Source organism: Cimex lectularius, unplaced genomic scaffold (genome assembly GCF_000648675.2).
Source record: "Cimex lectularius strain Harlan isolate CLEC.00 unplaced genomic scaffold, Clec_2.1 scaffold55, whole genome shotgun sequence".
Taxonomy (NCBI): domain Eukaryota; kingdom Metazoa; phylum Arthropoda; class Insecta; order Hemiptera; family Cimicidae; genus Cimex; species Cimex lectularius.
The window spans coordinates 1100246-1119611 of record NW_019392647.1 but is presented as its reverse complement, the minus strand read 5'-3'; the positions used below and the strand labels follow the sequence as shown (position 1 = coordinate 1119611).

The 19366-nt window shown below is 36.5% G+C and overlaps 3 protein-coding genes across 9 annotated transcripts in view; 1 reads left to right on the top strand and 2 right to left on the bottom strand.

Annotated features, from left to right (window-relative positions):
- LOC106668155 (synapse-associated protein of 47 kDa) overlaps window positions 1–4507 on the bottom strand; it is a 62414-nt gene extending 57907 nt beyond the window's left edge. For 5 of the 6 annotated variants that reach the window (XM_014396651.2, XM_014396656.2, XM_014396654.2 and 2 more), the window contains exon 1: window positions 4132–4507. In XM_014396651.2, coding sequence (XP_014252137.1) covers window positions 4132–4286 — 155 coding nt within the window. In that variant the 5' untranslated portion in view covers window positions 4287–4507. The remainder of the gene's footprint in view (window positions 1–4131) is intronic. The other variant, XM_014396653.2, reaches the window with a different exon arrangement.
- Window positions 4508–5271: 764 nt separating this feature from the next.
- On the top strand, window positions 5272–13637 carry LOC106668147 (zinc finger MYM-type protein 3). Of its 2 annotated transcripts, XM_014396631.2 has the most exons (20): window positions 5272–5602; window positions 6155–6355; window positions 6594–6746; window positions 6806–6934; window positions 7027–7125; window positions 9068–9535; window positions 9590–9788; window positions 9853–10007; window positions 10074–10231; window positions 10290–10456; window positions 10988–11029; window positions 11107–11165; window positions 11235–11445; window positions 11511–11713; window positions 11838–12218; window positions 12274–12604; window positions 12658–12782; window positions 12837–12984; window positions 13042–13141; window positions 13199–13637. In XM_014396631.2, the coding sequence occupies exons 2-20, from the start codon at window positions 6170–6172 to the stop codon at window positions 13377–13379; spliced, it is 3495 nt and encodes a 1164-aa protein (XP_014252117.1). In that variant the 5' UTR covers window positions 5272–5602; window positions 6155–6169; the 3' UTR covers window positions 13380–13637. The 2 variants fall into 2 exon arrangements, with proteins under 2 accessions (XP_014252117.1, XP_024086236.1); XM_024230468.1 differs by lacking the exons at window positions 5272–5602; window positions 6155–6355 and adding an exon at window positions 6425–6514.
- Window positions 13638–15982: 2345 nt separating this feature from the next.
- Window positions 15983–19357, bottom strand: LOC106668148 (raf homolog serine/threonine-protein kinase phl). Its single transcript, XM_014396633.2, has 2 exons — window positions 17003–19357; window positions 15983–16904 (listed from the first exon to the last, which is right to left on the bottom strand). Exon 1 carries the CDS (start codon window positions 19132–19134, stop codon window positions 17086–17088), a length of 2049 nt encoding a protein of 682 aa, XP_014252119.1. The 5' UTR covers window positions 19135–19357; the 3' UTR covers window positions 15983–16904; window positions 17003–17085.
- Window positions 19358–19366: the final 9 nt, after the last annotated feature.

Genomic DNA, 19366 nt, shown 5'->3' with positions numbered 1-19366 from the left:
TCCACGTCTGTCAGTGGCTTAGAGAAAATTACCCCGTCGACGTCTGGTCAGAAATCGAAATTGGTGACCTGACATTTTCATCATTCCCCCCTCTAACGAAGGCAATTTTAGAAAGAAAAACAAAATAAATATTGCTTACAGAATTTCAATTCAATTTCTCAAAAATACCAAAATTTATATTATGGAAAAGCATCACTTCAATATGTGACAAGTTTTTGACTCAACATTTTGCAAAAATCAATAATCATGCTCGTGCAGCTGCTATACTATCAATAATCATGCTATGCTGTTATACTTTACAATAAGCATTATTATCCATTTGTTTTCGATCAGCCGCTATATTGTTTCTACTTTGGAAGAAACCCCAAAAGTAAGATCAAGTCAGCCTTAAAATGGATGTCATGATGAGAAAAAATGTATTACTTAAAAAGAAATGAATTACTTATAATTTACTTTATTAATTACTGATAAGAATTTTGAAGACTCTTGGCATATACAAGAATAGAGAGAGAGAGAGAGAGAAAGAGAAAGGGAGAGTAGAAAAAAGAAAGATGGGGTACAGGAAGGCACCAAATAAGAGAAAAAGAGAGGAGTTAGACAAAGAAAATAGAGAGAAAGAGAGTGAATGAATGGTTTTATTTATATTCGCGGAATTTGATCTTACTTGGCCACTCCTACAATCCCCGACTTAAGATGCGAGAGAGAGAGAGAGAGAGAGAGAGAGAGAGAGAGAGAGAGAAAGAGAGAGAGACAGACAGACAGAGACAGAGAAAAAAGAAAGAGGAGACAGGTGAGAGACAGAGAAATTGATTGCCAAAGAAGGAATATAAGAGAGGAAGACAGGAAAATGGTAAAAGAGAAAGCGGGAGAGGGATAGAAAATATGAGCGAGAAAAGTCAAGACACTAGATTAAGAAGAAAAAAGGGAAAAGTACTACCTAACGATAAGAACTATATAAGATAAAATAAGAAAGAGGCGAGTATGTGTTCGTGAGTAAGGAGATATGAATTATTAGAAATATAAGTGAGAGTGAGTGTGAGAGAAAGAGAATGGGGAAGAGCGATCATTAGAAGAGAAAATATTAAAAAATATTTTTTAAAAAATAAATCGGGTTAGAAGTAGTGGTAAAGGCAGAGGTAAATAAAGAGATAAAGGTAGGGAGTGTGTGTGTGAGAGAAAGAGAGAGGCATAGAGTGAAATAGTATATAGGAAAGGGAAAATTACTTTTTTCATACATAATAAAAGAAAAGTGCACCCTAAAGGGACTGAATAAAAGGGGTTTCTCAAGCGCGAAAATGCCAAGGAACCTTTATTACAAAGCCAGAAAAAATTAACTCGCCCAGTACTGTACTTAAAAACGTTCATGGAAATATCTGAATGTGGCAGACAAGTTTTTCTGCCAATCAAAGTAACGATATTACAACGGTGACATCAAATTGTTTACAAGATGAAAGAGCAATATTTTACGCCTAATTAAACTTATACGTGAAAACCACCTTTTCCCAAATGCCTATTATAAAAAGGAACAAAGGGGGACTTAGCCGTCATTTTAAGACTTAATGTCCTCAGAGGACCTGTTAACTCCCTTATTGACTCTATCCTGTCTTAAATAAATCAGCGATGCCTCCAGCTATTCCTGGGAAGAAATAAAAAGATATTTTATTATGTCACTGTAAATATGTCTAGGTATGTTTACTGCCAACTAGATTATTACATTTATCAATTTATGCTCTATTTTTTAAATTTATTTTTAAGATCACACTTATGTAAAATGTAATCATCATAATGACAAAATTTCAACAGATAAGCGACAAAAAATGTTCACTTGTTTTCTTGTTAAGTTAAAATCAATCCAAAAGCATTTGGTGAAAAATTGCCTATGCTGTTGATAAGTTTTGCGAATTGTTTGTCGCTAGTCTGATCATCCCTGATCCATTGATTTACAGAGCACGTTTTCGTTTTGATCGTTTGGAAATCGCCGGTTTCTAATCGCGAATCGGGGTCCGCTTGTCCTCGCTGCTCATTCGCCCGTGATGAAGCCGTAAAACCGCGGACGGAAATTCTGAACAAAATGAAGGGATAGGAGCGACGAATTTCGGCCTACCGACTACAAACAATAAAATTATTAAGTAATTAAAAATGTCGGTTAATAAATTTTAAAATACTGGGGGCGAAAACAATTAGAAACCTGGGACGAGGTCGTATTAAGGTGAAAGAAATATCAACAGGTTTTATTATTAATTATTTAAATGTCAACCTTCCTACATCGCTGAGATTTAAATATTAGATTTGTTTAATTTTACTCTTTACTCACACAAATTGAATTGAAGGACACCAGTTTTGAATGAATCTCTGGAAAATTCAATAAGAAAAAGTTTTTAAAATGACTCGAATTGTATTGAAATATTTATATATTCACATGTACACGTACATTAAATATAAATATATTTTGTAAAAACTGTGATCAGAAGATAAGAACAGGCTTCGCTGTTTAAGCAGGAAGTGACACATCGGACATGGGAAAAACACTTAACTGAGGGGAAGGCCAAATACAGAGCGAAAGCTTGGCATATGTATAATACAGTGTATTCAAGGATCACATATCCAATAAATTCTCAAAAATTAAGTCCTAGCAGATCATTAATTCAATGATCCTTAATCATCTCCAAGGCCAATTGAACCTTGAAATACTGTCTTGCTCCACTTGATAAAGTCATCAAGTGCATAACAATTTTATCACTTGAGGAAGGTCTTATGACAATTGTTCATGACACAACTACTATTCAAAAGACTAGCTGGTCCTTCCGGTAAATTGTTGCAAAATGAACATGAGACATATCAAAATGTCATCGCTGCAGCAACTGAACATGCTCGGTCGTTTTTCTTCTTCTTCCTGGCAGTATATGTACAGGCTTGTTTCTGCTGCTCTGAATCACATATGCCCCCAAAGTCTGCAGTGTTCAGTCAGTAGTCCTAGGTACTATCATTCTACTCCTAATTTCCCATTGAACCAAACCCACTCTCTATTTATCAGGGGGTTTTGGCAAATGAGTTGTCAAAATTGATAGATGTCCCAAATGATAAACGAAAACAACAGTCTATGATTGTAAGAAATGAGATGATCAGCCCTGTGTATCTTCGCTGTTAAAGTTGAAAATGTCATATTATAATTATACAAATGACGTCCAATGGGACAACGGAGGATATCTATATCGAACATAGCTTCCATATGATCAGTGAGATCATGATGATTAGACAAAACTGAAAAAAAAAAAAAAAAAAAAAAAAAAACAGTCCTATCAGAGATGTTATGAGAAGCGGTCGTTTGTCCTCGCTGTTTAAGGAGAAAATCGTTTATAAACGTCATACAATGGGACATTGCGAATATATATACATAAATATACATGGGTGACTTCCTCATGATCTTAATGATCGGGCAAACACGAAATCGGAATGCATCAGTGTAGATTTTAACCAAGAAGAATTAGTAGTTTAACTTCCCTGTTAAAAGGAGAAAATATCATTGTCGTGTATAAATGACGTACGGAACAACGGAGTACAAATTATTTTACATGACTTCCCCCTGATCATCATCATCATGTTGATCAGACAAAAATGACCGCTTGACGTATCAAAGTTTTTTAAAGTGTTTAATAATAAAGTTAGTTTTGGTTTTTATGATTAATATGATCTGGGACCGTACACCATCGCTGTTTAAGGGGAAAATGTTATATCATGTATTAATGAAGTTCAATGGGACAGCAAAGGATTAATACGTATATTGAACATGGTTTCCCTATGATCATTCAGATCATGATTAGACACTATGTCTGCGATAACGATAGCAGACAAACGTGTTTATTTAATATCTCGTTTCTAAGCCAGGTTGAAGGTGGTTGATTGAAATAAAAACCTGAAAATAAGATAAGTAGTTTTTCGGCTGTTTAAATTTGAAAGTTGCACAATTTGAGAAAATTAAATTATAGTTTTGACGTTTTCGATCATGATCTTCCTATCCTCGCTGTATAGTTGGCATGGCAGACCAAAATGATCAGAAACGACAAAACTACAGGTCAGAAAAATCATTCAATTATATTTTTAAAAAACAGTAAATATATTAAGGGGGCGGACCTTGGGTCTTTTTTCGCCTCTGGGGCTGGTTCTTCATCCGTTGGGGCCTGGGCTGGTGCCTCGTCCTGCGGGGCGGCCTCCTCTTTCGGGGTGTCCGCGCCCTCGGACTTCTTCCCCATCCAGCCGGACACTTGGTTCGTGAGGCTCGAAAACATTTCGCTCCGTCCACTGCACAATCGAAGAGGCGATCTCGCCCGTTAAAATAGCATTACACTGAAGACGATGACCTCCTGCACCTCCGTTACATTTAATTCAACGATAAAACGCGTTTCAACCTGTTTTTTCGACTCTTCTGAGTACGACGGATATTGACTCGCGACAACAAAATAGATGAAACACCAGTTTGACAGATAGACGAGCTCGCTGGTACAACGAAAAACCTCCAGAGCTACGGCAGCAGGGGTGCCAACAGAAGATTTAAACGACAAGAGATACGAAATTTCTCTTCTTAAAACCCACCCTCGGAGGGGCGACTGTCTTTATATATATATAATATTTCATAACTAACAACAGAAAGTTGAGCTGTCCAACAATTATAATACCATTAACTTAATGGCTGTTTGTCTCTTGACACAAATTAAAATTAAAGATATAAAACAAAACGTTTGTGGAGATTTTATCAGTTTCAACTGTAATTTTCTCACTTTTAATGACATCAAATCTAAACATTGTTGAAATAAAAAATGTTCAACTGTCCAATAATTGTAATATCTTTGCATCTATGATTATATTAATTTATGATAATTTAATAATTAATTAATAATAAATATATATTAATACATATATGTTTAGCAGTCATAATTGACCATAGTAATTATTTTTTTATCTAAAGACGTGGTTGAGATAAAAAGAATAATTAATTAAAATAAATATATAATTATGTAGTTGCATAGCAATTTAAATTGTCGACCCTCTAATAAAAATTTTTTGTTATATTACTGAAAATGTCTCAAAAAGAGCCGAAACATCGGGACATATAATGGAAAATGTATAAAAACACTGATCCCCTGGGCTACTCCTCGGCTAACAAAAAAATAAAAAGGGATATTATTAAGTCCTCCGGGCAACACTGGGAACCCGCCATTGGTTGGGAAAGCTCTGATAAATAGAATATATTCAAACTTTTCCGTCCTTTTTGAATATCTTTTGCATCGTTAAAAATTAATCACACTTTCATAACCGTTGATAATTAATTTTTAATTAACGATTGGTAATAAGTATATTGTGGCCGAAACGAAATCGATGATATCTGTTAGCACTGTTTTAACCGTAAACAGTTCGGCCTTCGAGACGGGCAATATTTTGTTGTTAACGTTTACAATCAACATTTTCGAATTTTCTTTTTTGTTTTTATTTTAATTTTTATTATGCGAGGATCATTTTATGTTTTATTTCACGATGGAAAGTGTGACTCGAATCGTTTTATAGCAGAGTAGCTCATGTTCGTGTCCTGTTGGCGTCTGATAATACTGTAAGTCGAATTTTCATACCACTTCAACCAACAAACAAAACACATTTCCATTAAACAAAATTAATAAAAACAAATAATAGAAAACAATCTTATATTACAGGGATGTGTGTTAAACTGAGAAATGTTCAGTACATGAACAAAAATTAATGTTGAAAACGAGAAATGATACCTGTAAACAGACTTTATACTTTAAATAATGTATAGTAATACAAATACAGTTAATAATACAACGTTATGTTGTACAAGGTACCTTTGTAAACAAAACTAGATTTTTCTTCAATTATCTGTTTAGGATTTACCATCAAAGGTTTTATTTTTCTTGGCTTATGATATCTTTTACTCTGTATGGTAGGTCATAGTTAGTGTTGTTGTTTGAAACAGAGTGAAAGGTTAGAATTCTATTTTATCTATGAACTGTTACAATCCATCACTTTTGATCTCTTTAGCTTGAATGAGGCTCTGACCATATTCTATCAGCCTGATCTGACCTAGAAATGGTAGACCAGGAAGATTCAGAATTCACAGATTATTAATTTTAAAAAAAAATTCCAGGGTGAATAAATAAATATGGAAAAACCCCTGGAGCTAAACGGTGTCGCAGATCCGGCGAACGGATTGGATGAGGCAGCGAACATTGCGGAAGAATGCGCTATAAAGATTTCAAGCGTTATAAGCGAAGACATCATTCAATTAGACTCAGATGACAATGATGCAGAACAGCCCGATCAGTCAATGTCGAAACCTGACAACAATGTAATTTTTTATTAATTCATTTTTACTGAAATAAACTTACATAAATTACTTGTTAATAAGTAGTTTGATCGTCTCCAATTATCCTGACCGACCAGTGCAGACTTTGTAATGCTAAAATCTGTAGGAATAGGCAGAGGGTTAGAGACGATAAAGCTACAGGTTAAGCATTAATTTTGTAATAATCACTTCAGAGTGTTCACAAATATTTACATTTTCCCTTGGTTTTAAATATGTACAGCCTATCGATGAAACGACGGATTTGAACCTGGCGATGGAGGTCCATGACGGAGACATCGAGGCGATTGACCTGTGCGATTCTGGCGATGAGACCACCAAGGCAAAACCGACACAGCAGTTCCTCAGAGTTGTAAAAATGCCCTGTACAGTAGAGGTAAATTTGAGGAAATTCATTTTGAAAAAAATCATGTCATTTTTTATTTACATAATTAGAATGCTGACTTCGATAAAAATACAAACGACGAGGTAATTATAACTGGTGATAAAGAAGAGGACATAAATCAGTCTGTAATTGAAAAAGACAAAAACCGTTCTGAGACTAGTCATGCATCTGAAAATATAGTAAGTTTACACTAATACTTAAATGCATACATGTATTTAAAAAATTCTGTATTTTAGAGTTATTTGTATGTAACACTAATTATTGTTGACAGGCCAATTCAATAAATAATACCAATAAAGATTTAGAGGAGCATCAGATTGAATGCAAAGTTGTAAGCGGGGGTCTTCGAGATTGTTTACAATGTGCCAGAGTGAGTATTTCACATATGAATTAAAAATTGATATGTCGTTAATGATAATTAGATGGATATATATATATATATATTGGGTTGTCCGGAAAATAATGCAGGATTTTAAGTTTTCATTAAAAAAAATCTATATAAAATATTCTGTTTACGTTTACAGGATTACTCATTTGTATGAATGTCAACACTTATTAATCCTCTTCCAAATGATATTGTTTGTTTACCTCTGTAGCATTCCGCTACTTGGAAATAATTCAGTCATCCTTATAATGTCAAAGCGAGAATTTCGTACGATTTTCTTTTACGAGTTTAAACTCGGCCGAAGCGGAGCCCAAACGGCTAGAAACATTAACCAAGTCTGGGGCGAGGGTTGTGTTAATGAGTGCACTGTGCAAAGGTGGTTTAAAAAATTTCGGGAGGGAGATTTCAGCCTTGAAGATGAAGAAGGTCGTGGAAGGCCTTCCTCTCTTAATGATGATGTTCTGCGATCAGTGGTGGAAGAAAACCCCAAAACAACTGTTCGAGAACTTGCAGAGCAACTCAAAGTCAGTAAAACGACCGTCGCTGACCACCTCAAGGCGATTGGAAAAGTGAAAAAACTCGAAAATTGGGTTCCACACTCATTAAACGATCGCCAAAAAATCAGCGCTTTGATGTTTGTGCATCACTTCTTTGTCGAAACAAAAATGACCCATTTCTGGCCAGAATTGTTACATGTGACGAAAAGTGGATTCTCTACGATAACACTAGACGTTCTGGACAGTGGCTCGACAAAGGAGAAGCTCCAAAGCCCCCAACTCATCAAAAAAAGGTAATGGTTACGGTATGGTGGGCTTCATTTGGTTTAATACACTACAGCTTCTTAAATCCTGGCGAAACCATCAATGCTGAATCATACTGTAACCAAATTAATACCATGCATCAGAAATTGGCAGTAATGAAGCCCTCTTTGGTCAATCGGAAAGGGCCCATTTTGTTGCATGACAACGCTCGACCACATGTGTCACGTGTAACGTCACAAAAATTATTGGAGCTTGGCTATGAAACTTTGCCTCACCCACCCTACTCTCCGGACCTCTCGCCTACTGACTACCATTTTTTTAGACACCTGGACCACTACTTACAACACATAATATTCAAAAATCAAACGGAACTGGAAAATGCATTTATTGACTTTATCAATTCTAAAAATTCTGAATTCTACTCAGACGGAATTAATAAGTTACCAACACGTTGGGAGAAATGTATTGAGAGTATGGGAAATTATTTTGATTAAAGAACATTGCTTTAAAGTAACTAGTTTCTTTTTTTTTGTTTAATACCAAAATCCTGCATTATTTTCCGGACAACCCAATATATATATATATATATATATATATATTTCAAACAAGTTTTTCCTTGTTGCACCTTTTTTCTTCCATCAAGATTGCCAAATCCTCTTTTGTAGCTGGTAAACTCAGTTTTTTTATCAAAAATATTATTCATGAGAGTTGTCATGGATTTCATGAGTTCTGACATTACAGTTTGTCCTACTTACTTCCCCCCCCTTCTTATCGAGTGGCAAATTTTGTGAAAGTGGTAATCTTTTTAGCTCAGTACTGCTTTGTCCAGGAGAATTCCTCAGTCTCTTCAGCTTTTCTGACCTCTCAGGAGGTCTGGGATTGGTAGAAATTTGTGATTTAATAGATGACATGCAGAGTTGTGGAGACGACAATTATCAGCCAAACAATTTCTTTCCTTGACATAAAGTGATCTGGATAAGAGGATGAGCCTTTGAGCCTTATCATTGTATATCAAAACTATTTCACTGCAGCAAAACTAAAAATAAAGTTATTAATAACTATCAAACAATTAAAAAGATTGTCTTCAACTATGAGAACACTGTATAGTTTTTGTCCTGCAAGCTTGTCAAAATCTCAAAAAAATGCACTTTATTGATAATTTTCAGTACACCTCTTGTCATATGATGCTGATGATATCTGGCCTCGAGTGCTACTTATGCTCTGACAGTTGCCTCAAGGAATACCGTAGGATGGAAAAATTGAGCAAGGAGCAGCTGTTATCACCAGCACCATTGAGCCATGCCGACTTCACTGATGTCGAGCAGGTATGCATGACTTGCGGTGCCATCACGGGTGAAGGTGTACTCTCCTGGGAAGTCATGGACTTCTGCAATAAGGAATGCTTAGCCAAGTACCAGGAGAACATATGTAGCAAGTGCTTATTCTGTGAGAGTAAAGTATCACCGGCAGCCATGGGCAAATACTGCGTGCGCTTCGGAAACGAGATAAAACAGTTTTGCAAAGTGAGCTGCCTCGATGTGTACAAGAAAAACATTAAAACGTGCTGCTACTGTCAGGTGAATGTATCAATCACGGATGAAAATTCCACATTCACTGTCCAGCCTAGTTCAAAGGTATACTTTAGGGTAAGTGAATTATTTGTTATTCTAATAATTTTTTTTCAACAGGACTTTTGCTCTAAAGAATGTGTGGATAAGTTTGAGCTAGTCATGAATAAATCCAAATTCAAATTAGTAGCGGCAGAATGTGCAGTTTGTGCGAAGACAAAAATTGTAATGGTTGAAGTTCTTATGGTTGATAAAACTACTTTGTTGTGCAGTGATTTATGCATGGCTGCATATAAGTTTGTAAACCAAATAAAAATAGGTAAGGCTCCTTGTATATTTATATTAATAAAAACCATAACTGTTCTTGTTTTCAATTTTTTTAGGACATTGCTATATGTGTAAAAAATATTTTGATAAGGAGTTTATCAAAGAAATAGTTATATTTCAAGAAAATATACCATATAGGTTCTGCTCCAATAATTGTATGAATATAAACATTTTGTCTAAGAGAAAAATTATGTCTTGCGTGTGGTGTAAAGTAAGCAACTCAGTAATAAAAATCTCTAACATTTAACTAATCAAAAAATATATATTATTTTCTAAGGCGAAGAAGTATAATTTTGACATGATACATCAAAAGAAGAAAGTTTCCCCGTTAAACAGTGACCAAAACAGCTCGCCAGTTTTTGTAAGCATGTACATCTGTTCTTTGAACTGCTTTACCCTCTACTGTGTATCTTTGCAAGCAGGCACTGCATCAAGGTGAATACACACAAGCGACACTTGGTCATGAAATGTCTAAATCTCAAATTGTTTCCAGTCAAATGTGCACCCAGTGCAAGAAGATCGACCTCCGCCTCTTCCAGCTCAGCATGTCCGACGGGACATTCAGGGACTTCTGCTCGTACGATTGTGTCAAGGAGTTCACAAACCTGAGTAAGAAGGGGAAAAAATTTCTAAAAGTCAACCCTCATCCCACCAATGCAGGTATGAGTTAGATATAAAAAATTAAAATGTCGTCCAAACCATACAAAATCATGACAGCGAAGGAAATAAAATTAAAAACTGATTAACCCTTTGAGGATGGTGAGATGATAACAACACTCTTTTACTTCCTCCAGTAAGGTATTGAAAGAGTGCCATCAAGCTCATCCCTTCCCTCTACTCAGTTACTGCGAGCATAATATCAAACTCTAATATCTTTACTTTTAGACTGAAACATTGCTTAAACATGATATTTTCTAAATTTCCCTTTCTCACTTCCGCTAAAAATAATAACTTAAACAGTACCCTGTTTCTGTGAACTGAAATCTAAAAGTGAAGAGAGGGGAGTGATACCACACTCTAAGTACCTGTATAAAGGTAGGGATGAGAGTGATCATGCTCTCAATAATACTTGGGGAACAAGGAGCACTGACCTTCCAGAAAGGGTTGAGATAAACTCTTCAGCAGCATGGATCCCCCATTTTTGTAAAAACTTTATGTATTTTATTCTTACTTTCTTTTTTTTTACTTTAGTCGACAAGCAGAAAATGGGTCAATTCAGTCGAAAATCTACGAGTTAGTTTTTTTTATTTTTATATTTTAATCAGTTGTTACAAAAATTAATGAAGGTTTTTAAAATGTAAAAATTTCAGCTCCAAGAATTGTAGGTATGCAGAAGGATAACACGAAAAAGATAGGACCGCCACCCCTGGTAATTTTCAGATTTAATTGAATCTTTTTTCAAATTATAATTTAAAAAAAAATATATATGTATATTTAGGTCATAAAAACGAATCAGGCGGGATTAACTGTGAAAACCCCTGGCCTCGTCCAGGCAACAGCAGGGCAACTTAAGAACCAGATTGTCAATGTACTGGTCAAGCCTAGACCACCAATCCCTATCAAGAACAAAATGACGCAATCCCGCGTGATCACGGTTACCAAGGGGGTTTCCTGTAGGCCAAATATTAATCGGAGAGGGACTCAGACAGGTAAACCAATTTCTTTGTTAAACAAGGAAAAAAGTTTTACTTATGCCTAATTTGTTTCTCTATAGATGACAATGATACAGAAATAGATCATGACTGCTGTATATTAAGAGGCATGGTACCAGTACCTGTTCCTATATATGTGCCAGTGCCAATGGCGATGTACAGCATTCCAGTTCCGACTGTCCTACCTGTTCCTATTCCGGTACCCGTACCGATATTCATTCCAACGACGAGAAATAATTCTAAACAGATATTCGAAGATATAAAGGTAAGCCTGTTTATGTATTTATTGCCTGTGAAATTTTTTTTTTTTTTTTTTTTTTTTTTTTTTTTTTTTTTTTTTTTTTTTTTTTTTTTTTTTTTTTTTTTTTTTTTTTTTTTTTTTTTTAAAGAGGATACAGGAGAAGATGCCAAGCGATCCATTTGAGGCGGAAATTTTAATGATGGCCGAAATGGTCGCTGGGGAGAAAAAGGATGCTGATGATCCTGTCACACCGACCTTGCCGGACAACCAGGAGCCGAATACCCAACAGCCGTCAAATCCAGAGAGCAGCTTTATTTCGGATGAAGTGATGGAGGGCAGCAACACCTTTGGCGACGACATGCTTCAGATGGCCCTGAAGATGGCGTCCGATCTCGAAGACACCCTGGATAACTCACTGGAGAATTCAGAGGAAAGGGGGAAAAAGAGGAGCAGCGACTCTCCCAATGAGCCTTCCAAGAGGCGCCACAGTGGGGATTATGAAAAACCAGATGCACAAATGGCTCTCAAAGTAAATTTTATTTATTATTTGTTTTTGTTTATATATTATAAATTGCCCATTTCAGTTTACACTCGGAGTCAATGCTTGGACGCGTTTTGCCAGAAATTGGAATAAAGAGATTGAACTGGGCAAAGAGGGTAAACAAGTAAAAACGGATTTGTTATCAATGATGCCAGAAGAACTCAACGCATCACTTACGCTGTTCTTGAAGGAAGCTAGAATGGCAAACGGATCAGACTACTTACCAGATGCCAAACTGTATCTCATGCTCGGAATACAATATTACCTGTTTGAAAGCGGCCGAATTGATGATATATTCTGCGATTTGAGCTGCATCACGTTTACAGACACGTTGAACGAAGAGGCAAAAAAATTCCTCACGCTCTATCCAAAACGTAAGTTTATTAATTAAAGCTTTATACATGTTTAAAGACAGTTTTATTTTCAGAGGAAAATGTAATTACGAGGGTGGAAGAGGAGCATTTATGGGAAGGCAGACATTTAGGAGCACATTCCCCCTACAGCCTTCTCACAGCACTTATTTATTTTAATACAAAACACTTCAATTTAATGGTAAGTTGATTAAATCAATTTTTTTGTTAACATTACTAATTGAACTTTTTATAGACTGTCGAAGAGCATATGCAGCTTTCTTTTTCACAAATCTCTATACACGAAAAGAGATGTGCCAGCCCGACGCTAGTGCCTCATTCGAGCAGAACGAGCGACGGCAAAATCACCTATCTTAGGTACACTCCAGCACAATCAACTCTAGGTACGTTTTATTTAATTAAGTCCAATTCAAACAATTAATTAATAATCTGTTTTTCAGATGCAAACCCGAAGAAGAAAAGAGTTTATGAACAGTATGAAAATAAGAATAACCCAGGGAGGTGTCCAGTTATGCTTTATAATTTCTACTTGTCAAGATGGTAATTTTAAAAAAAATTAATTATATTAAGTTGTACTTAATTTTATCAACATTTCAGCCCTGAAAGTATGAAAAAGAGAAACAATGTATTTTACCTACAACCTGAGTGGGCTGGCGTAGCTGAAAGCCCATTCTGGTATTCGGCCAACGCGCTTCCTGAGGAGACGTTGCAGAAGATTCTAAACAGGTTCAAGATGGTCAAAGAGATCAACCAACCCATGAAGGAAGATTTTTTATAAGGCTTTTTTTCTTAACCGACTGTACATAAGTTGTATAAAAAAACACGGATTAACTATTTTATTCTCTTTTTTTAAACATTCATTACATGTAGATGCTATCTGTTTCTGATTTTCAGAAAAACCTGCTAAGAAGTTATGTTAGATTGAAATATAAAACATACCTTATTTACACAATTTAATTTTTAGCTAATGTTTAAAAATTATTTTTCAATAATTCTTCGTTTTTAAAAAGTGCAATAAAGTTGTTGTACAATTTGGCCTTTTCACTTCTTCATTCTTGACAAATTTTTAAAAGTTATTCTGGCATAAAATGAAGATCATTTGTACATGCCCTCAAATTTTGCTATTTTCATTTTCAAATTTCAGGATAGAAGGGCAAGACTGAAGCCATTTTTTCCAAAAGTGCACCTGGAATCTTGTACAGTGAATTTTTATGCGTGTTCCTCTGGACTTGAGTCACTTCGCCATTTTGTCAATTAGACTATCTTATACAATATCTTCTTCTTTGCCCTTTGTTTTTTCTTTCCTTTCTATACATAGGCTTGGTGTTAAAACACAGAACTCACTGAGTCAGCCTTGCAATTTAATTATTTTTCTGTATGCTTCAGGGCTTTTAAGAGCTGGAATCATACTAAATATATAGACTCTTAGAGTATTATTCTAGCTTCTAGAACCACGGCTGATCTTGGTTTTTTATGAGTTCCAACATTTTAACACCAACCATGGATAAATTCAGACTGCTATATAGCATTTATTTTATTGTAAGTGGGTTTCTTAAACTTTTCTCCACTGTTTAATTATGCTAATTTAGTACTTTTTGTAAATATATTTAAAATTCTCTGCCTATGGAAAATACAATGGCCCTAGTCATTTCTCCTTGTACTAACTTTTTATAGAAATAGGTATAATATTTTGGTAAAAAGGACGAAAGTATAATATTATGTATTGAACTCAAAATCTATATGGCACCTCAAGCTCCTTATGTACTGAAAGTAGGCCTATATTCTTCCCAGTTATATTTCTATAAATCCAATTACAAGTTTTCATAGTCCACCGAACTACCTCTTTCCTAGAGTAGGTCAACTCTACTTCACATTCACATGCACAAAAAAGTGGCTCACTTTGAAATTTACTGTATGTACTTGCCTATTCAGCAATATTGACACCGATATTTTTTATAATTCAGGTATTAATTAAATGTTTTGATTAGTGTGAAAAATACTTGTATATTAACATAAAACGTAACTTTAATTTTTTTTTAAAATATGGTTATATTAGTTCTTATTAAACACTAATCTCTACATGCTCATAATTAAGCCTTTAACCGCTTCTTGATGAATTTCATCCCAAATCTCGACTAACGACTCAGCTCACTAAGGTTTGTAAGAGGGTTATTTCTTCATTTTACCCAATGTCCAAACACGACCCAAAAGAACTCAATGGGTTCAAATCAGGAACATGGGCTGGCCTTCTTAGTGTAAATATTCATCATCTTGAAAGTACTGCATAACACTGTTGGCGACAGTTGGCCTTATATAATCAAAATTAGCTCAGTAATAACAGTAGTAAATAGCAACACATATTCCTCAAGAATTTCTGTCATGTAGATTTCCGCATTAAGTGACAGCTTGTTAAAAATGTGTAACTCTGTCTTTGCCTTCGAAGAGATTCCACTCAACACCATATCTGAACCGCCTCCGAACGACCCTCTTCCAGCAATGTTGCATTGGCTGTACAGCTGCTCGATAAATCCATGTAGCAAATGGAGAGAAAACTGGAACCCGTCTGAAAACAACATTCCTTTATTACAATTTTTGTTCCATTGCAAATTAAGCGGTCCCAACGATGGTCTATGGTGTCAGACCCATTGCTGGCCTTCTCTCCTTACTGTTTCAGCGCTAAACACATCCTACATAGTTTGAAGTCTGAGAAGTTTCAGAAGCAGTGGAAAAACGATGTCTCAGTGTGTGAAATCTGATAAATTGGTCAGCTGGTTCCTCAACTCTCGTATACGTTCCAATCCTGGTCTCCGAATACACCTTTTTCGGTCTCCTGGTACTGCTGAATGCCTGACAAGGCAAATCTAAAACTTGCAGCACAATGCTGATTTCTTTCATCCTCAATGAGTGCAACGGCACAGGCAACCCGCTAGCTGATTATGGGCATTTCCTTAGTAGCTATTTGTTCCACCAACACAATAGTGAAAGGATTAAATGTCCTTGTTGATGATTTACATTGTGGAGATTTTTTAATAAAATTAAGAATTATGTGGTTTTGCCTCGGAATCCACAATGAAAACAATACTTTTCATCTAATTATACTCGTTAAATCGTTTTTAAAGTAGTAAAAGCCTATGTGGACAAAACATTGTCAAATTAAAAAAATAAATCAGTTTCAGAGTGCATCACTTTTTTGTGTGGAACAGTGTTTTTTTACTTTAAACAATCAAATACATCACATCAGAACGACACCGTTATCTAGACAAAATAGTCTAATTTTTTGTCTTCCATTTGACTTAAGGAGAATGTAGTATAAAGAAAAAAAATTTGTAAGCAGTATTTGTTTCGAATACAAATGGAGACTGCATTAAAAAAATAAATAAATAAACATTAAAACAGCCTTAGTTTTATTTGAGGCAAACAATAGGATTGGTATAAATAATAGGGTAATACTTACAATTAAATACATTTCTTTTTTTATAATATAATTTTTTAATTACTTTTTATTCTCCAAATAAATTGTGTTAAAACAAATACATAGTTTCGTTTATCTCCCCTCCCCCCTCCCAATTAGAACAAATAATTCAGATAAACCATTCAACTATACAATAATTAATACAGTGACACCATACGAATTCTGGCTCTTCTCGATCGTTGGCACGACAAAAAATACAAACGAAGAACTTGTCAACATCGGGGAATTGTTATACACAAAATGTACAATTTTTGAATACGATAATTCATACCTAGAAATTCTTCAATTACAGTGAGAAAAAAATATAAAAAAAGAACAAGGAGAAACAATTAAATTAATTAAACAATAAACAATATACCACCTTCAATCACTGATCTTACGGTGTTTCAGAACTGGGTGATCGTAGCTAATTTTAAAATAACTGAAAAAAATTCTATGCCTATAAAACAACAAATACAATACCAGGTACATAATACAGACCACACAATTATTGCTTGCAATTTTTACCACACAATTTTTTGTTTTATATTCCACAATTTTTTCCTCTTTTTTCTTCTTTTAAATACACTGTACAATTTTACACATTATAAAGGTTTTTTTTAAATTTAATAATTTCATATTAACGTTTAGGTAATATTATACTCAATATGTGGCCATCTGTTTTTTTATATTATTAAATTAAGCAAATAATTGTTTAAATAACTTTAGTAATTATATATTGTTATAAATATACAGTTTATGAGTGTGATCTAGGTATTTAAAATATGCCATCTTTCCATTTTTTCTTCTTTTTTTGTCTAAATTCATCCTATTTAGTGAGGCATTTGAATTCTAAAGAGAAAAAATGCCTTTTTTTAATAATATTTAATTAATTACTTAAATAAATAAAAAGTTCTATTTTAAAGTCATAAATTCAAAACCATACTTACAAACTCGATTATTTAAAGGAGTCGGCACTTTAATAAAATGGCTCAAAATATATATGTATATATACATATATCAGTAGTCTTAATTAAATACCTCCGACTGGATAAAAGGGAAACGATCCGAACTGGGTGTTGACCGGAGTCTTCGGAGAGGCACAGACGTAGCAAAGATCATCGGAGTGCAGCGGTGTCCGGTTGAGTAGAGGTTCCGATGTTGATCTGTGTATTTTGGGCAACGAGGTCAAAAGGCTTTCTAAAGAGGCGAGGATCTGACGGAATAAAGGACGATCTTCTCTTTTAAATTTTATACAATCTTCTAAAAGTCTTCTAAGGGCTTTGGGCGTTTCTGCGGTCAGGTTGTTCAGGTCGGGCCTCAGGTAACCGCGTCCCACCATGAACAAGATTTGATCTTTATTGTTAATATGACTGTATGGCAGCTGGTTTGAGAGTAATTCGTACAAAACGACACCATATGCATACACATCGGATTGGAAACTGTAAGGGCTGTCTTCTTGCATACGTATGACCTCAGGGGCCATCCACAATATAGAACCAGATGGTTGTTGAAACTGTTTACCTCCGGACCATCTGGATTTGACGGTGGCTAGCCCAAAGTCTCCTATCTTCACGACCATATCGTGTAGAAATATGTTGTTGCTCTTGAGATCCCTGTGTATTATGCTCTTCGCGTGTAAATAGTCCATACCTTGCGCGGTCTGTCTCGCTATGTCTAATGTTTCTAGCAACGAAAATTTGGCTTCCTGAACGTGGAGATGCCTATAGATGCTCGAGCCCTCGCACCACTGAGTGACAATCGACAGCTGAGGCTTACTAACGTACCCCATGAAGAGAAGAATATTTACATGCCTTGTCTTTCTAAGAACGGCCACTTCGTTTTTGAAGGCTTGCAGTTGAGCCGTTGTAGGATCCCGCACGTTGAGAGTCTTTATCGCGACTGAGCCATGCCAGTGCCCTTTGTAAACGGTCCCAAACGATCCAGACCCGATACGCTGCCCAGTCAGAATTTCATCATTAGGTATTTCCCAGTCTTCTATAGATTCGCGCGGTCCGTCTTTGCTTATCTTTTTGTTGGCGCTCTCATCGGCAGACCTCGCCCGGGGCCTCCACGGCCTGAGGGCGTTGGTCGGCGACGCCTGTGCACTTTGTGAATGAGGTAGTCTGTTACTCGCCAAAGCAGGCACCATACCAGTGAGCCCTGCCAGTTCGTCATAGTTGACATCGTTGTGGCCTAGGCTGACCGTGTTGTAGCATACGTTGGGAGCCGAGCTGGACCGTTCTCCGTGACCGAGAGACCTCGGAGGCCTCCTGGTGGTGGTCCTTGCCATGCCATAATCCGAAGGCATTTGCAGTATCCCTGCAGAAGAAGTCTCAGGCGTCTGCGCAAGAAGCATCTGATAGTAATTGTCAATCATTCTTACTTGTTGGCACAGCGCCGGCACACCACCGGCGCAACGCTGGTGGAAGCGATAACCGCACGTTCGACAGTAAAAACCTTGGAACAACAACCGTCTACAGCACTCACAAAACACTAAAGAGAAAAACGTTTTTCTCACAAAATTATGAGATATACTAGTCGTGACAGGGAACTTGTCTATGATCTCTACTCTTATTTCATCGATGTCCATCGAGGACAGGTCCGCATCCCATGCTATCTGCAAGTCACTGTTCACAGCATAGACGACGCACATCTCCGTCGTCAGATTCCTCAACTTCATGGCTTTGGCGAGGGCGTCGCGCACCGTCTGCCGCGGTTTCACCTGGACGCTCGTCCTCTGCTGGTTTGGCAGGTGGGCCCGGACGACGCTCTTCAGCGAAGGCTGGATGCTCTGGCGGTGGCCCCGGTCGCTGTTGGACAGGGCGAAAAGGTCGTAATCGCCGTCCAACAGCCCTTTCTGGTACGTGATCATCTCGTTGAGGTGCTGCTCCTTCACTTCCAGCTCATGCAGCTTACTAGTCAGCTCCTGGTATTCCGAGAGGTACATCGGCGGAGGGTGCTGCAACCCGGCAAACTTTGCGTTCAGAGCGTCGATGTTCTCTCTCGTCAGGTGTATCACGTTCTGTATGTTCTTCAGTTCGTCCTCCCATGTCTCGATCTCCTCGTACTCAGAAGACATTTTCACGGTCTTGAAAAAAAAAAATAAAAAACGAAAAACTCAAGAGGGCGGCCTTTTTTTCAGTGCCGCTAGCCGATCCGTTTAACGGGCCCGGTCTGTCGGGGTCATCTAGGAAAACGATCCCCACAAAACTTTCATCTAAAAAAAAATAAAAATAAAATAAACTTAGACTAACAGTAGTAGTCGGACAGCGGCGAACAGCCGTCGACTGCCATTGGGGACAGTGTTGCCG

Bases quoted from the DNA above. Each gene is read 5' to 3' on its own strand.
- LOC106668148 (XM_014396633.2), bottom strand. From the start codon at position 19,134: ATGTCTTCTGAGTACGAGGAGATCGAGACATGGGAGGACGAACTGAAG.
- LOC106668147 (XM_014396631.2), top strand. From the start codon at position 6,170: ATGGAAAAACCCCTGGAGCTAAACGGTGTCGCAGATCCGGCGAACGGA. The intron at 6,935-7,026 runs GTAAGTTTACAC...TATTGTTGACAG, and splicing joins GTCATGCATCTGAAAATATA to GCCAATTCAATAAATAATAC. The intron at 11,166-11,234 runs GTAATTTTCAGA...ATGTATATTTAG, and splicing joins AGATAGGACCGCCACCCCTG to GTCATAAAAACGAATCAGGC.